General features: G+C 44.2%; 1 protein-coding gene across 9 annotated transcripts in view; it reads left to right on the top strand.

Annotated features, from left to right (window-relative positions):
• The window catches only part of LOC115144886 (transcription factor E2-alpha-like), a 31,544-nt gene extending 13,296 nt beyond the window's left edge, over window positions 1–18,248 (top strand). For 2 of the 9 annotated variants that reach the window (XM_029685997.2, XM_029685991.2), the window contains 18 exons: window positions 57–130; window positions 601–673; window positions 1,241–1,281; window positions 1,546–1,681; window positions 3,656–3,702; window positions 9,283–9,382; window positions 9,558–9,715; window positions 9,854–9,995; window positions 10,193–10,251; window positions 10,366–10,444; window positions 10,620–10,696; window positions 10,803–11,012; window positions 11,179–11,290; window positions 11,458–11,599; window positions 11,894–11,956; window positions 12,523–12,758; window positions 13,026–13,177; window positions 13,269–18,248. In XM_029685997.2, coding sequence (XP_029541857.1) covers window positions 57–130; window positions 601–673; window positions 1,241–1,281; window positions 1,546–1,681; window positions 3,656–3,702; window positions 9,283–9,382; window positions 9,558–9,715; window positions 9,854–9,995; window positions 10,193–10,251; window positions 10,366–10,444; window positions 10,620–10,696; window positions 10,803–11,012; window positions 11,179–11,290; window positions 11,458–11,599; window positions 11,894–11,956; window positions 12,523–12,758; window positions 13,026–13,171 — 1,895 coding nt within the window. In that variant the 3' untranslated portion in view covers window positions 13,172–13,177; window positions 13,269–18,248. The other 7 variants (XM_029685992.2, XM_029685994.2, XM_029685995.2 and 4 more) reach the window with 7 other exon arrangements.
• The last annotated feature ends 386 nt before the right edge of the window (window positions 18,249–18,634 follow it).

The following is an 18,634-nucleotide window of genomic DNA, read 5'->3' as shown; positions in this document are numbered from 1 at the left end:
TTAAAGCTGTCTATCTATACCAGTCAGTGAGTAACCCCGCCGTTTCTTTCATCCAGCTCTGGACGAGCGCAGTAGCTCTGGATCCTGGGGCCCTGGAGAACAGAACAGCCCCTCCTTCAACCAAGGACGGGTAAGCATTACCAGGGACTCCTCATAGGCTCTCAAACTCTCTCACTCATACACGATAACAGCCGAGTGTGTTGTCAAACTTTACATTCAGACTGGTTGTTTTTACTTTGTACCTAATGTCTTGGATCAGTGTCAGGTGTTGGCAGGCTCTGCGCTAAACTTTACATCTGTGGAAGCCCAACGGTAATTGCAGATTCACAGCCACGGTAACTGTCTTGGCTCATTTCGGTGTACATTTCAGGAACGGGGTATAGGGGGTGAAGATTGGCTGCAGCAAACTGTGATTACTGATTACCACAACTTGATGATTAAGACATTTCTAGAGCCTGGATTCTGCACATTTCCTGAGCTCGCATGACAGTTTACAGACTGGGATGAACCAGTGCACTGGCCATGGCATGGAAGGACTTCAGTGAACTCTGCTGACTTGGACTCCAGTCCTCATCATGTGTTCTTCCTGTTTTCCCACAGGGCTACGGAGATGGCTCCCACTACAATGAGCATGAGGGCCTGTCATCTCCCTTCCTCAGTTCAGGAATCGGAGGTAGGCTACACTCAGTCTGCTGGCTTGTCTCTTTGTGTCTATCACTGTTGTAATGAAGTGGTTCCCAACCTTTTTCAGTTACTGTACCACCAACTGAATTTTGCTCTGCCCGGATACCCCTGAAGTTACCCCCTCGTGCATTTTTACCAGTAGGGCTGTGGTCTCATAAGTCTTTTCAAGTACCCCCTGTGGATAGGCCAAGTACCACCAGGGGTCCTAATACCCCTGGTTGGGATCCACTGTTGTAATGGGGATAGGTTGTGAACAATTTCATGGTCATAACAAAATATGTAATCTGAGTGACAAAGTGCCAGAAACTGTGTGTGTAATGTGTATTTAGTGGGTGCTGGGGATGTTAAGAGCACTGAAGCAGAAACGCTCACTTGGGGTTTGTCTGGCTAGCAGCTGAGCGCTCTGAAAGGGGGAGCCCGCTTTTATCACTACTTTTGTATTTTAAATGGCTACTAAGAATTTTTTTACTTTGTCATTTTGAAAAATTACTCTGAATACCCAATGTGTAACTTCCATTCCATAAGGAACCCGCTAATTGTACATTTCGTCTTGCAGGTAAAAATGAGAGGGTACCATACTCTTCGTTTGGAGGCCAGGTAAGAGTACTGCTGACCCCTTTGCTTAGACCCTGTTATGATCATAGTTTAGGTTACACACATCACAAATTCTAACTTGATTTGAGCAAAATTCATAGTCAGGTTTCAGTATAAGGAAGACCCTGTTTTCTCACTTCTCCTTTCATCCGAAACACATTGAATTAGAGCGTTCTGGATTTCCCAGAACTGTGCATTCATGTGTTTTTGTATGCATTCCTGCATGTGTTGTTTGTTAACCCCTTGCTCTTTGTGTTGTTCTGCCAGCCTGGCTTCCTACCCAGTGACATCGCCATGCCCAGTCCAGATTCCATGTCCCCCTCTGGGCTAAAGTCTGCCTCTCAGTTCTACCCCGGATCGTACCCCAACAACCCCAGGAGGAGGCCTCCCGATGGCCAGCTAGGTAAGAGAGATGGATTCGGGAAAAGCTTTTCTTTGTAGAAATGTTTTTCAGGCTCTTGCCTTTTTATGTCAGATTATAGAACAAGTTGTCTCAGCCAAATATATGTGTAGCTTTAACCTTTTTAACTGGGTGAAAAACGCTAACAATACACAATAATACCGTTAATATGGTCAAATAATATTTTATTTTTAAACAAGACACTAACGGCTCTAATTTAATAAACCTAACACAATGGCAAGTATTAGTGCTGGCGGTAGCGCTATAGGTCTGAGGTGTGCCAGAAATATTTGTGCTATTTTGACAGCAGGAATTATGAGCGCATTAACTGGCGGTGCTGCGAAAGGACTGGGTTTTGATGAATAAATTAATTGTAGGTGTGACCAGGGCTTGGCCACTCACTGGCCAATCAACGTGTTTCATGGCTTAATACTGCATGCCATTGTCTCAAATTCTGTAGGTTATTGATGGTCTTTGCGTTGTCGTTCAATTTAGCTGGGGGCAGGAATATTCTCGTCCTAGCTATTCTATTCTCGTCGATGCTACAGTTTATTAAATAGCATAGGCTACAGAAACTGGTAATACTGTAAAAAAACATTCAGTGTTTGGAGTGTTGACAGAACATTGTTGTAATTGACTTCAACGAGTATAGGCCTACATATCTTTATGCATCGCTCAAACAAAGAATACTAGGCTACTGTAAATTGTATTGTGTGAGGCACGTTCTCAATAAGCAAGATACATCCTTGGCCTACCGTTGATATGGTGTTGTAGGACTGAATTTATTTATTTATTTGACCTTTTATTTAACTAGGCAAGTCAGTTAAGAACAAATTCTTATTTTTAATGACGGCCTAGGAACAGTGGGGTTTAACTGCCTGTTCAGGGGCAGAACGACAGCTCGGGGGTTTGAACTTGCAACCTTCCGGTTACTAGTCCAACGCTCTAACCACTAGGCTACCCTGCCGCCCCAAAATAATTTGAATACGTTTGGAAATGGGCTTCTTTGGTAACTAGACAAGAGGTGCTCTTTGGAAATGAGGATGGATACAACCTGAATGGAGTATGCACTATGTGAATAATGCAAAAGCATCACGAGTAAACGTTTTAGTAACCTTTTATGGATAGGCTACTTGGCTAATGCATGGCCAGGAAAAACACAATTGCTTTTGAAACAGCTGATTCTAATTCTAGTAGGGTAAGGGTTTCCTACTTGTGCTTGTTTTATCAAATGGAAGAGAAAACAAGCAATTGTTACAGGAAAATAACTTGAAAGTTTCTAAATACAATGGTCACCGGCATCATCTCAGCTCTCATTCCATTATGGGCATATGGACATGTAGCCTACATTGAGTGTTTTTTTACACACATCCAAAATTACGTGTCCTTTTAATAAAGCTTTGGTGATTGAAATTTATTTCAAAGTGGTGTCACGAGCTTAACCCTTTATCGAGGGTCTTGACTACTTGGCGAATGCATTGGGACAGACAAAAAAACCTGCCTTAGTCAAGTGGGAAAATATTGTTTTGATGTCTCTCAATACAAGGTTTACGGGAACAAAAAACATATTTTCCTTGTACCATGTGCATAGGGCACTGTGTGGCACGCCTGGACAGGCTGTGCTTCCGCTGTCAAAATCTGTGCCATAACCAGCAGCGTTACCATTAAGGCCAGGTTTTGGTTGGTCTTAAATATTCCCACCAGCGCTGTCTGAAATTGGCACTTTGGCGCATGTTTTTAAGAACATGCCTCAGAAATGGCCACCCCTCCCACCTTGGCGCAAGCGAGCTCATCTAAGACAGTTCAATTACCAATCCTGGCGCAAGGGCTGGAAAATAGCAGAGCGCCGGCTTTAACGGGTCAAAATTTCCAGCGAGCGTTTGACAATTGTGCTGTCTTAACACCAGCCGAAAATAGAGCCCTAACAGTCAACCTTTATGAAGCGTGCTATCTGATTTACCTTCTGTCTCCCTGTAGACACCCAACCGAAGAAGATCCGGAAACCCCCTGGCCTGCCTTCCTCGGTGAGTGTTCATTCTGCTCCCCTTCACTTCACTTACCACTGTCTGCTCCAGAAGCTCTCTGACAGACAAACAACTGGCAGGCGTGTGAGAGAGCTTCCAAACAAACATTTAGTCTCTACAACACTGGGCTCAGACTACTGACAGAGTACCAAATGATTAACTTTAGTCTACATTGTGCTCCACTGACAAATGCTACAGATGCTGAGCAAGCCTCCAAATAACCAACAGTAGTAAATGACACTAGAGTTGTTTTTGTTGAACTAATGCTTGAGATTGCATGCCGTGTGGTATTTGCCTACCATGCCCTGTAAGATGGTCCAGTGTGTTCAGGGTGCCTGATGCCTTTTTAACTAATAGTGGAAGGCCCCCTGCCAGGGATCATTAAAATGATATATTGCCATTACACAAACATTTTCTGTAACCCAAACCATGGGCACATTCACTCTCCTGCGCTATCATATATGCATATATGACACCGCAGCGAAGACGGTCATAGTGAAACCTCTGTGGCCAGGGTTCGTGACTGCACCACATAGGCAATATTAAACACCGCCTGGGTTTGAGGCCCGTCTCTCAGCCGCTCCCACAGTTTGAGCGATGGCCATGTGGTTTTAGTGTAAATGAATGTAAAACCCCTGGTTGCCCCCCTCAACCCGTCCGCTTACGCTTCGCCTCACGATGGTCTGGGAGGCCTCCCCCTATGAGTGACCCAGTTGTGAGGCGCGTTGCTCGCAAGTCCTCTTAGCCTGTGTCTGAGCCCAGATTAATGACTGCTGATGATCCTGTCTCCCTCACTCTGCTCTCCCTCACTCTGCTCTCCCTCACTCTGCTCTCCCTCACTCTGCTCTCCCTCACTCTGCTCTCCCTCACTCTGCTCTCCCTCACTCTGCTCTCCCTCACTCTGCTCTCCCTCACTCTGCTCTCCCTCACTCTGCTCTCCCTCACTCTGCTCTCCCTCACTCTGCTCTCCCTCACTCTGCTCTCCCTCACTCTGCTCCCTCACTCTGCTCCCTCACCTGCTCTCCCTCACTCTGCTCTCCCTCACTCTGCTCTCACTCTGCTCTCCCTGCTCTGCTCTCTGCTCTCCCTGCTCACTCTGCTCTCCTGCTCACTCTGCTCTCCCTGCTCACTCTGCTCTCCCTGCTCACTCTGCTCTCCCTGCTCACTCTGCTCTCCCTGCTCACTCTGCTCTCCCTGCTCACTCTGCTCTCCCTGCTCTCTCTGCTCACTCTGCTCTCCCTGCTCACTCTGCTCTCCCTGCTCACTCTCCTCTCCCTGCTCTCTCCTCTCCCTGCTCACTCTCCTCTCCCTGCTCTCTCCCTCTCCCTGCTCTCTCCCTCTCCCTGCTCTCTCCCTCTCCCTGCTCTCTCCCTCTCCCTGCTCTCTCCCTCTGTAGCCTAGTTCTAGCTCTCCAACCCAACTGCCAGACCCCTCAACTAAACTTCTAATACCTGTACATCAGGGCCTGCCCTAACCCCTAACCTCCATGTCACACACAACACAGGCCATTCCTCAGGCGTATTGTTACCCCTTAATATGGTGCCATCTACACTACATGAAAAGTATGTGGACACCTGCTTGTCGAACATTTCATTCCAAAATCATCAACATTAATATGCAGTTGGTCCCCGCCCTTTACTGCTATAACAGCCTCCACTCTCCTGGGAAGGCTTTCTACTAGATGCTGGAACATTTCTGTAGGGACTTACTTCCATTCAGCCACAAGCATTAGTGAGGTCGGGCACTGATGTTGTGCGATTAGGCCAATTCCCAAAGGTGTGAATTATATGGACCTCGCTTTGTGCACTGGGGCCTAACCCAAACTGTTGCCACAAAGTAGGAAGCTCAGAATCATAAAATGTTGTCATATGCTGTAGTGTTAAGAATACCCGTCACTGGAACTAAGGGCCCTGAACCATGAAAAACGGCCCCAAACTTTACAGTTGGCACTATGCATTGGGGCAGGTAGCGTTCTCCTGGCATCCGCCTGACCTAGATTTGTCTGTCGGACTGCCAGATGGTGAGGCGCGTTTCCACTGCTCCAGAGTGCAATGGTGGCGAGCTTTACACCATTCCAGTCGATGCTTGGCATTGCGCATGGTGATCTTAGGCTTGTGAGTGACTGCTCGGCCATGGAAATCCATTTCATGAAGGTCCGGGACGAACAGTTATTGTGCTGACGTTGCTTCCAGAGGCAGTTAGGAAGTCGGTAGTGAGTGTTGCAACCGAGGACAGATGATTTTTACGCACTAAGCTCTTCAGCACTCGGCGGTCCCGTTCTGTGAGCTTGTGTGGCCTACCACTTCGCGGCTGAGCCGTTGTTGCTCCTAGACGTTTCCACTTTAATAACAACACTTCCAGTTGACCGGGGCAGCTAGCAGGGCAGAAATTTGACAAACTGAAAGGTGGCATCCTATGACTGTGCCACGTTGAAAGTCACAGCTCTTCAGTAAGGCCATTCTACTGCCAATGTTTATTTATTGAGATTGATGGCTGTGCTCGATTTTATACACCTGTCAGCAACGGGTGTGGCTGAAATAACCTAATCTACTCATTTCAAGCGTTGTCCACATACGTTCTTTAATACATGCATACAGTACCAGTCAAAAGTTTGGACACAAACCCTTGAATGAATAGGTTTCTTTATTTTTTACTGTTTTCTACATCGTAGAATAATAGTAAAGACATCAACTATTAAATAAATCAGAGACCGTGTCACCAGCAAAGCACCATTACACCACCACCTCCATGCTATCTTCTTATTATTGGTGTCCTTTAGTAGGGGTTTCTTTGCAGCAATTCGACCATGAAGGCCTGATTTCACGTAGTCTCCTCTGAACAGTTGATGTTGAGATGTGTCTGTTACTTGAACTCTGAAGCATTTATTTGGGCTGCAATATCTGAGACTGGTAACTCTATTGAACTCATCCTCTGCAGCAGAGGTAACTCTGGGTCTTCCTTTCCTGTAGTGGTCCGGATTGACTGACCTTCACATCTTAAATTAAAGATGAACTATTGTTTCTCTTTGCGGCAGGTAGCCTAGTGGTTAGTGTTGGGCCAGTAACCGAAAGGTTGCTAGATCGAATCCCCGAGCTAACGAGGTAAACATCTGTCATTCTGCCCCTGAATAAGGCAGTTAACCCACTGTTCCTAGGCTGTCATTGTCAATAAAAATGTGTTCTTAACTGACTTGCCTAGTTAAATAAAGCTGTTCTTGCCATGATATGGATTTGGTCTTTTACCAAATAGCCCTATCTTCTGTATACCACCCCTATCTTGTCACAACACAACTGAATGGCTCCAACTCATTAAGAAGGAAAGAAATTCCACAAATGAACTTTTAACAAGGCACACCTGTTAATTGAATGCATTCCAGGTGACTACCTCATGAAACTGGTTGAGAGAATGCCAAGGGTGTCCAAAGCTGTCGCCATGGCAAATGGTGGCTACTTTGAAGAATCTCAAATATATTTTGAAATAAGAAATCCTTTTTATTACTACATGATTCCCTATGTGTTATTTCATTGTTTTGATATGTTTATTATTCTACAATGTAGAATAGTACAAATGAAGAGAAATGCTAGAATGAGTAGGTGTGTCCAAATCTTTGACTGTTACTATGTGTATATGTAGTTCCTTAGACCAGCGTTTCCCAAAGTCAGTCCTTGGGACCCCAAGGGGTGCATGTTTTGGTTTAGTTGATTATTTGAATCGGCTATGGCGTGCTAGGGCAAAAACCAAAACTTGTACCCCTTAGGGTCCCGAGGACCGAGTTTGGGAAACCGTAATTTAACCTTTTATTTAACTAGGCAAGTCGGCTAAGAACATATTCTTATTTTACAATGACGGCCTACCCCGGCCAAACCCTTCCCGAACCCGGACAAAGCTGGGCCAATTTTGTGCCGCGCTATGGGACTCCCAATCACTGTGATACAACCAGGGATCGAACCATGGTCTGTAGTGATGCCTCTAGCACTGAGATGCAGTGCCTTAGACCGCTGCGCCACACAGTGGTAATAATACAGACCTACAGTGGTTGTATTATTAATGTAGAGGATATTTTCTTTAAGTTGATATTGCTTTCTACTAGGCCCATTCTATTGTCATATTATATCACTTGATTTACAAATGCTCACACAGTCAGAACCTGAATTACATTAAACCGCCATTAGTGAGAATTTTCCACAGAAATCCGAATTCTTTCTTCCTAAGAACACAATTATCCACCCGCAATCATTGTTTCATTCCCCCACACATCTATCTAGAGCAGAGGATTCGCTCAACATTGTTTCCCCTGAAAGACAAGCCTATTGTTAAATGAAGCCATCTCCGCCTTGTTCTCTCAAATGAACCGTGATGGTAGTAAAGCCCCTATTCACACACACACTGACTCCCCTGGCCATATCATGCTTTGTTTAAGTCATTTAGATTACCTTATTCTGTCCCCCACCCCAGCCTTATCTCTGCCTATTTCATAAATCATCAGCGCCTTAATTCCCCCCCCACACTCTCCCCACTCTTTGCCCCCGCCCCCTCCATTGCAACCTCTCTCTCGCTGACTGGCACCCAGCCCCCGCCTCTCTCAGCCCTCTCCCTCTCCTCGGCTCTCCTCAGCCCAGCTGCCTGTGGAGTTGGACCAGGTCCAGGAACAGGCAGATGGCTCTGTAATTAGAAGTGCATCTCTCCATTCCCTTTCCACTTCTCTCTGTTAAATCAAATTACAGAAAAAAAATCTGTTTTCTGGTTTAGCATTCTTTGCAGCATAGCCTCTCTCTCTTCCCTCTTTCAACCCGTACATGCCAGAAAGCGTGAGTGATGGGTTATAGTGTCAGGAAGCTGGGATCTTTGTGTCCATTTGAATTTTAGGGGAGTGATTTGACATTTCCGACACATGCAGGGGAAAAAAGGTTTGGAATGGCTTGCCATTTTCAATGTAGCATTCATTGTGGTTCGGAATAACTTGATAGGACCCTTGAAGGGCCATTTAACCAAATGGCTATTCGAGTATTGGGTCACGGACCCATATCACCCCTAATTCAATACATGCGTATTATCTATGCCCCTTCAGTTCAAACCCACGGTCTTGGTACAATAGAAATCGGAGAAATGATTTAAATGTGATTCCCTTGCTTATTTGAAGTCATGGGCTGGACAATGTTGTGTGTTTGTGCATATCTCAGTGTGTGAGCTGCTGGTGAAAGGATAGCTTGAGGGCAGGCGCTGCAGGCACTAACCCTGCTATGTCACTGGGCTCCTGGGAGAGAGGAAGTGCTGGCTGTGCTGTGGGATTGTAACCGTCACTGTGCCCAGCATGGCATGGCCACACTGTTGTGCATACGGCATAGGCAAGGGAGGCATGCCAGCCTCACCCTCGCCACCTCCTGGCTGCTTAGTGCTACAACCGTTAGCTAAACGTTAAAACCATTGATTAGTGGCAGTTGTGCATTTGTTATCTTGGCAATTGTAGATGTAAGGCGCAGACACCTTTTATTTTAGGGGAGGCTGACTGTAGGTATATATCATGGCACAATTGTGTTTTGTTAAAATGACGGCTAATGTGAAATTTGTTTGACCCATTAGGTGTATGCCTCTTCCTCCGGGGATGAGTATGCCCGTGACAACGGAGGATATCCTGGCACCAAACCTGGCTCTGTCTACCCAGGCTCTTTTTACATGCAAGGTAACTATGTTAACCACTTAAGCGCTGGAGTGATGACAGTCTAACCTCTTTGAATTTTTTTTATGTTAACTTAATGATTTTAAGGTATATGAAAATGTGTTTTGAGTTCAAATGCACTGGAGTGAGTCATGTTTGAGTGAGTAAGTCCATTGCCTAACCCTGTTGTTGTTAACAGAGGGACTCCACCCCTCCTCTGACCCTTGGGCCTCCTCAGGACCTTTGGGTCAGTCTGGCTACTCTGCCATGCTGGGGAACTCTCCCCACATCGGCCAGCCCGGATCCTTCTCTGCCATCAACCCACAGGACAGGATGGTGAGGACAACCCCACACTATGTAATATTTCATGTAATTTACATTCAAGTAACTGTTGTATTGAGTTCTGTGTTCTTTTTTAAATGCTATTTCTACTCTCTGACGAATCCAACTTCCATACAAGTTGCTCTAACCCAAGCTGTTCTGTCTTCCCTCTAGAAGCGTCAACCCCTGCCTCTGTCCCCACAGAACTACCCTCTCCACGGCAGTGAGGTGAACGGCAGTCTCGCGCCCGGCTTCCACTCTGGGTCTGGGAGCTACAACCACACATCCTCCATCAACGGCGCAGACAGCATCATGGGTACAATAAAGGCTCACATGACAACTGTGCATTTTGTTAACCAATTACCTTGTCCTTCTCCTGATAAACATGTTGTGTTGCTCCTCGGTTTAACATTGTCTTTAAAGTGGTCTCACTAGCTTATTGGAGACCTTTTATATAGTAGTTGCTGCCTTTTAAATAATGGGTGAGGTCAATAAGCTGTCGTTTCTCCACAGCCAATAGAGGCACCACTGCAGGGAGCTCAGGGGATGAGATTGGGAAGGCTCTTGCTTCAGTGAGTAATCCTCTCAACAAAAAAAATCCTACAGACCTTTTGATTGAACTGCATTGTGTTCTTTCAGTGTTCTGCTGTTCACTGTCTAAAGACACTTTGTCCTGTGTGGGTTAGATCTACCCCTCGGACCACAACAGTAACAACTTCTCCTCCACACCCTCCACCCCAGTGGGCTCACCCCAGGGAATTGCAGGTATACATACTGGATTATATCTGCATTTGGTAGCTTGTATTAGTAAAGGGTTTGACTCGATCTCTGGAGCCCTGAAAATGGTTCTGGAGCTCCATCTACTGTTGGAAATCAGAGCTGTCATTTTGTTGGACAGGATGTTCTGTGTAAATATGGCACTTCTATTCTCTCTCTGCAGGAGCTGCATCTCAATGGCCAAGACCTTCAGGGCAGTCTGCCCTGTCACCCAACTATGAAGGGCAACTGCATGCCCTGGTGCGCCCTCTTCACTCCAAATAATTCCAAAATCTATTATTTGACGTGATCGTATAGTAGTCAACATAGTGACTGAGATTTTTCCTGTACATCTGTCTCCTTGCAGCAGAACAAAATGGAGGACCGCCTGGAGGAGGCCATCCACGTGCTGCGTAGCCACGCTGTCCAAGGCCCTCCCGGCCTGGGAGGAGGAGCCCACTCTGACATGCACAGCCTGCTGAGCGCTGTGTCGTCTGTACACAACGGTGGCCTGGGAGGTCTCTCTCAGGCCTTCTCCAATGCTGGCCTTGCCCTCAGCAACAGACACCCTACCATGGTGAACACACCCTCTGACTCCAAGACTTAGCCCCCTGTTGTCTTACATTAGAGATTATGATGATGATTTGTATGTATTGAACTTTCCAAGCAACAGATTTAATAAAGCTTTTACCATCGCGTTGCATGTTGTGTTTGATGTCTCATGTTTTGTTACTGTTCTCCAGGGAGGGAACCACCAGGAGGAGCCCACAGGCCTTCCTCCCAGCAGTACCCTGCTGCACGGTCACCACGCCTCCGGACCCCCACAGTCCACTGGACAACCAGAGGGCTTCACCAGTGAGTCACACACTCTGATTCACTGCTCATCCCCCACATGACCTGTGACCTTTACTCCTGTTCCCTGATTTAATGTATAAAACATGGCAAGCCGTTAAGATAATGGGGCTACTTAATTGTTCTCTAAATCGGACATACTGAAGGTGCATTTCTGTGCTGCGACACAGGTCTGCCAGGAAGTGTGGCCCGCTCCACACACTCGTCCAGCGGGTCGGACATCAAGCGGGAGGACAAGGAGGACGACGAGAACTCCTCCATCGCTGACAAGTCTGAGGACGAGAAGAAAGAAACCAAACGCATCAGAGCAAGGTAGGTGATCACCAACCGTCTCCCACCCCGACTATTGACACTGGCAACTGTCAGATAATGCATTCCTGTGTATTACCATTGGTTGATGAACATACTGTAGAAGATTTTATCCCACATAGGTGGAAATGTTGTAAAATTATGTTAGTGAAAGAAATACGAGGAGGAATGCATGACATTAGCCCTGATGTAAATGCACAATTTCAACTGCTAGTTAGCTGTGTTAGTTGAGTTGGTCACTAATTGAATTGGTAGCTAGTTGTGTAATGCCCTCCCCTCATGTCCCATTGTTTTCAGAAAGGAGGCGTTGACCCTCCAGATCCTCTCTGGCCTCTCAGGCCTGTCAGACCCGGGAGATGAGTAAGTGTCTCCATCCATAGGCCATAGTGCTTTGTGTGCTGAAAGCACACAATTGGGGAGCCAATACTGTATATCAAAGTCTACCGTTCTGCAAAGCCTAGCACATACATTTTCATTTGGTTTGATGGTAATAGACGTAAGTTGGAAAACAAAGCAACATTGAATAGCATAATGGTAAAAGATAACAACATTTCCAACCCATGTGGGATAAATCATTATTGTTTAGTATTTTTACCAAATAGTCTTATAATGCGTTTCACTGCAATTGGTAACTTATTTTCCTAGTCTTGACTAAATTAAATGTTTCTATTCGGATCAATTGTATGACTTAACAATGTATCTGGAGCTTCCTTTTAATACATTTACTTTCAGAACTACATAACTTCCTGGTGCTACCCAGGATTCTTTTAGAATGACAGCTAAATGCTTAGGTGTCTATGCTGCTTCGCATGTTTTGCTGAGGTGCAGCTGGCACATGCGGCCCAACTCTTTGAAAGTCTAGTTGCTTGGTTTGTGAGTGCCGTCCTCCCGTGGCTTCATTCCTCTCCGTGTCTTCCGCCTTCTAGTCAAGAGGATGAGGATGACGAGGACCTTCCTCCTGAGGTAAAGGTAGAGCGTGAGAAAGAGCGGCGAGTGGCCAACAACGCCCGCGAGCGGCTGCGAGTGCGAGACATCAACGAGGCTTTCAAGGAGCTGGGCCGCATGTGCCAGCTGCACCTCAGCAACGACAAACCTCAGACCAAACTGCTCATCCTGCATCAAGCCGTCAACGTCATTCTCAACCTGGAGCAGCAAGTCAGAGGTAACGCAGGGCTACTGTGGCCATATCTCCTATATTGTCACTTTTTACATGTTGACCTCTGTATTACTTTGTCCCCTGTGTATATTCTTTTCTCAGTGGACCATCGAGAACCATCCCGAATATTTCATCCAGCTATTTTTCACACCAGAAAAATCTGTTTTATGTTTCTCTTTAATAAAGGATTGAGTTTTTATAGCACAGTGGAAGGTTGGATAAATGACTTGTATGCAATGTAAACTCATATTCCCTGCTATCCCCTCTTGTCAGAACGCAACCTGAACCCTAAAGCAGCTTGTCTGAAGCGACGGGAGGAGGAGAAAGTCTCTGGGGTGGTGGGGGAGTCCCCCATGCAGCTCTCAGGAGGCCACCCCGGCATGGGGGGAGATGGCCATAACCCAGTCAGCCATATGTAATACCAGGTAGGTATCTCTTCATCCATATTTCATCTTTGTCAGTAATTGTAGTGCTTTCAAGTTTAGAAGACTGACACTATTGTATTTTCCTTTGCAGATCTGGTGGAATTCCTTTGGCTCTCGGAAGATGTGGCCTTGATCTCTTCTTCCACCCATTCTTCTCAGTGTGTACATATACTGATGTGTCTGTGTATTGTCATAATTCAGTTTCAAGACACACATTCACACACCCTTATCCACACATGCATACTGCCAAAACTGACACAGCCAATTTGCCGCACTCCTGACCATGACTACCAGCGCAAATGTGAAGAACCTTGTACTTTCTTTTTTTTTTTATACATGTTTTTTTTTTGCTTCCGTAACATGATGGATCACCGGAGTACTAGTGTCCGGCCACAAATGGGACTTAAAACACTGCCGAGAGGTGCTCTGTGAAAGACAGAAGCCTAACAAACTACAAATTTACAAAAGGATTTGTGCCTAATTGTTACATGTTTTATGAGACATTTAAGCAAATGTGTGGAACTTTTTGTTTTGGGGTTGCTTGTATGTATGAGCAAGTGTAGATTTGTCATTCCCAACTTAATGGTACAGTCTTACATATGTTATGTAACCAAATCCATGTGATAAAGAGGGCAGTTGACCTGCATCGTGGGACAGAGTTGCAGTCCCACCCCAGCTCTGTGGGCCCTGGGCCCAACATGAGATGAGGCAGAAGGGGGAGGAACCTCACCTGCCTAGTTGTCATGTTCAGGGTTGTAAAAGGGTTTTTTGTAGAAGACTCCAAGGCTTTTCTTCCCTGCCATAAACAAAATAATAGTATTTCAGACTCCAGTATTGTTTCAGCATCCCCTCGGTGTAGGTTAATTGGGAGACACCTGACCAGGGGTAGAAAAGCAGTTTAACAGCACAAAAGAAATGAAAGTAATTTTTCATCCTGCGTCTCACCCATTGGTTACTATTGATGTCTTCAGAAACTAGAGAAGCTTTCTGGAAAGCTTGTGGCGTTAACCAGCCACTCTGTTCCGTCTAGTCATGAGACTGGAGGCTTGGTTTTGAATACTCTGATGGGCATCTTATGGCCATATTGTGTAGTGCCACCCTTTGAGTTTCAAATCAATTGACCCTGAACTCATGCCCCATGCATTGTCATTCTTAAAAAACTAACACTAGGCGCCAATGTGCATTTGCAGGATTAACCATTGATACCCCTAATGGAATGAAATATCCTCTTAATACCAGACAAGCAATTTATTAGAAGTTCAGTTGTCTATTCTTAAAATTGAAGCTTTGAGCATTCCCAATGAACTACACTACATGGCCAAAAGTGTGTGGATTCGGTTATTTCAGCCACACCCGTTACTGACGTATATAAATTGAGCACACAGACATGCAATCTCCATAGACAAACATTGGCAGTAGAATGGCCTTACTGAAATGCTCAGGGACTTTCAATGTGGCACTGTCATAGGATGCCACATTTCCAACAAGTCAGTTCATCAAATTTCTGCCCTGTTAGAACTTCCCCGGTCAACTGTAAGGGCTGTTATAGTGAAGGGGAAACGTCTAGGAGCAACAACGGCTCAGCTGTGAAGTAGGCCGTATATGCTTACAGAACAGGATGATGTAGTGCATAAAAATAATCTGTCCTCGGTTCCAAACTCCGGAAGCAACGTCGGCACAGAAACTGTTCACCGGGAGCTTCATTAAATAGGTTTCCATGGCCAAGCAGCCACACACAAGCCTAAGATCATGTACAATGCCAAGCGTCAGCTGGAGTGGTGCAAAGCTCGCTGCCATTGGACTGGAGCAATGGAAAAGCATTCTCTGGAGTGATGAATCAAGCTTCACCAATCTGGGTTTGGTGGATGCCAGGAGAAAGCTACCAGCTTGAATGCATAGTGCATTGGTGGCGGAGGAATACTGGTCTGGGGGCTGTTTTTCAAGGTTCGGGCTAGGCCCCTTAGTTCCAGTGAAGGGAAATCTTAATGCTTCAGCATTTATTTTATTTCACCTTTTTTATTTAACTAGGCAAGTCAGTTGAGAACAAATTCTTATTTACAATGACTGCTTACCCCGGACGACGCTGGGAAATTGTGTGCAGCCCTATGGGACTCCCAATAATGCTTGGTTGTGATAAAGCCTGGAATCAAACCAGGGTCTGTAGTAACTCCTCTAGTATTGAGATGCAGTGCCTTAGACCGCTGCACTACTTGGGAGCCCCAGCATATAATGACATTCTAGACAATTCCGTGCTTCTAACTTTGTGGCAACAGTATGGGGAAGGCCCTTTCCTGATTCAGCATGACAATGCCTCCATGCACAAAGCCAGGTCAATACAGAAATTATTTGTTGAGATCGGTGTGGAAGAACTTCATTGGCCTGCACAGAACCCTGACCGCAACCCCATCGAACACCAGACCTGATCGCACAACATCAGTGCCCGACCTCACTAATGCTCTTCTAGCTGAATGGAAGAAAGTCCCTGCAGCAATGTTCCAACATCTAGTGGAAAGCCTTCCCAGAAGAGTGGAGGCAGTTCTAGTAGCAAAGGGCGGACCAACTCCATATTAATGCCCATGATTTTGGAATTAAAAGTTTGTTGAGCAGGTGTCCATATACTTTTGGCGATGTAGTGTAGTAAGAGCTCATGCTGTGTCTTGACTATATTGTTAAAATGTCTGCATAATGAGACAATCTGATTTGTAAATCCACCTCAAGCATACATTCAACTAAGGATATTGTTTCAAATGGAGCAAAATTAAATGCATATAAATATATATTTGTCTATACATTGTAGATTTTAAATCCATGACAATGTTAGTTTGAAGTTTAGAGTGTATCGTAGTTGAGCAGAATGAAGAGCTGATCTTAAATCTTAATGTATTTTAAAAATGAACTCAAATTGGATTGTCAGATTTGCCATTACAGAGGAAAGCATAACTTAAACAAGAACACAGGCTCATGCTGAGAAAGGAAGACCGATGGGGTCAGTTGTAGGCTTAATTATCATTACGTATTTAGTGGACATTAAGCTGTCAGTCTTTGGTGCATCCCATTTTGATGAGATTGAAACATTTGACAAAGGGGTACAGTGGCCTAAAATATTGATATTGTTCCTGTTTTTTTATATATATATATGCGGAAGGAAGTTTCTTTGTTCATTACCCAGATTCATTATTTCTTTTCAAATGGGAACGTGTGGATGGAATTTATGCCACTGACTGTCCTATTGAAGTGTTCTTACTGAATGGTCATGTGGCTTCACAAAGCAAAGTCTATGAAGACGGGCACTGTCTCGAACAGTAATTATGCAACTGGTTTTGAATGTAACATTCAAATGTGGATTGCCTTCATTTTCAAGTACATATCCAGGTTTTGTCCGTCGGTTCAATGTTATTATTTTCTCTTCATTTCAAACGTTCCATTCTATTCTCTGCATTCGTCCATGTGGTCGTCAATGTGCAGCTACATTGTCCTGACATGTTATTTCGGAGTTTGTGTTTGGATGGTCTGAAAAAACAAGTGTTAATTCCTGTTGTAAGTTAATATCATGGCTTCAGACATGGTATAGCACCGACCTCTAACCACAGAGGCAGAAATGTACATTGTTACTTGTTGGTCATAGTATTGAGAAGGATTTAAGTTTACTTTGTAGAAAGTGAGGAAAAGAAAAGAAAAAGACAGTTTCAAATCAATAGTGTGGCCTTTTCATTCTCAAGACTAAAGATGTCATTACTGGAGAGTGATGCCTTATCAGTGCCTGAACTTGTATTTTCATTAACTATAAAGACAGTTCTTTTTTTAAACCATAACATTTCATGTATCGCCAAGATTAGAGGTACATCGGATGAACCACCCCACCCCTCCCTTTTCACTTTTCAGGAAGAAGTTGAACATTTAAAAAAATAAAACATTCTATGTATCTAGATAAATAAACATTTTAACTTTATGTAGATCTCTTGTTATTTTTTATTTTTTTATTCAACTGGATTTGACCATACTACTGTTATGTTGTGGCTGTAGGTTCAAGTCCTGGTTGTGTTTGTCTGTTTGCTCCCCTATTGATAAACCACTCAACACTACTGGGTTCTAAGATATGATGGGTTCTGCCCTTGTGATCTGCTTTTCGAAGCACCTCAAACTGTCAATATATATATGGCTTCAGCTTTGAAGTGGGGGGCTGTGTTGTTTTGAGCCATGACAACTGGAGCTTTTTGTCACTAGAACTATCATTTCTGTGTAAAAGAGTAAGTCTCCTCCATTTACTTTGAGATCTTTTTTTTCTGATATCAATCTCCTTATTGACTTTGACAGTGACTTATTGTAAGGGGTATTGATGTACCTCTTCAGAGTTGATTTTGAATATTTGTTTCTCTACTATTACAAGGTGAAATATGTGTAGGCCTACTAAATATTGCGGATTTGTTCTGAGAGAGAAAATTTACTGATCTGATGTCATTGCGTATTCTGTGAACATCCCACAATGACAAAATGTACAATCTGTATTCTGAAGTTGTTGGATAGGGGGAAAGATGGAGGGTCTTTTCTGTGTGTCGACCTGAAAATTGACACCGGCCCTGTTTGAATACTTAGAAGTGCGTCCATCCCGCCTCGCTTAATGACATGACTGGATAGTGTGAGTTGTATTGTCAACCTGTTTCAAATCTGACATGAATATAACTTTATTTGATTTAATTTCTTATATGAAAGAACCTTGCTTTCACCTACCAAATTATTTCAGACCATAGATCAATTCAAGGAGGGCACTACTTTTTTTAAAATTCAAGTATTCAAATGGGGCCACTCACTCACTGCTACAAAGCCTGGCATCTTACACTTGCAGCGAGGACACAATCAAGACTGAGCAGTGTTTTCAGAGTGCCTCCAGTCCCGGTCTTTATTATAATTTTTTTATATATATAAAGTAGTTATTGAGAACTGTCCTGTATATAACAGTAATGTAGCAATAAATGTGCCATTTTTAATAACAGAATTATACCTTTTTCAATGTCTGGCTTTTGAATCTTGTAAACATGAAAGGAAATAAAGGAAAACATTGTAATAAAGGGTTTATCATAGCTTGGCAAATTAATGTCTCCTCTCAATGATCTCCCATTGGTGAGAAAGTATAGACCACAAGCCCTAACTAAAGTTTTCCAAATGGTTGAACTTGGTCTTCAATGTGATGTCCCTTAAGCCCAGACAAAGATCATGTTATTTACTAACCAGCCTCTTCCTCTCCGGCTCAGATTTAAAAATAAATAAAATCACATTGAAGATTTAGCCAAATGAGGCAGTCATAAAACTAGAATCTAATGGCATTGATTGATAGGTAAATATTGACCATCTAGTACCCCACTGTAAAATGAGCACTAAAACAACAATCATACAAACCATTCGCTATTTATAAATCAAGACCTACTCACAATTCCAGTATGACTATCTATCTGTACACAA

This window comes from Oncorhynchus nerka, linkage group LG17 (assembly GCF_034236695.1).
Source record: "Oncorhynchus nerka isolate Pitt River linkage group LG17, Oner_Uvic_2.0, whole genome shotgun sequence".
Taxonomy (NCBI): Eukaryota; Metazoa; Chordata; class Actinopteri; order Salmoniformes; family Salmonidae; genus Oncorhynchus; species Oncorhynchus nerka.
Note: the sequence above shows the minus strand (reverse complement) of the source record. Positions and strands in the feature narration are given on the sequence as shown.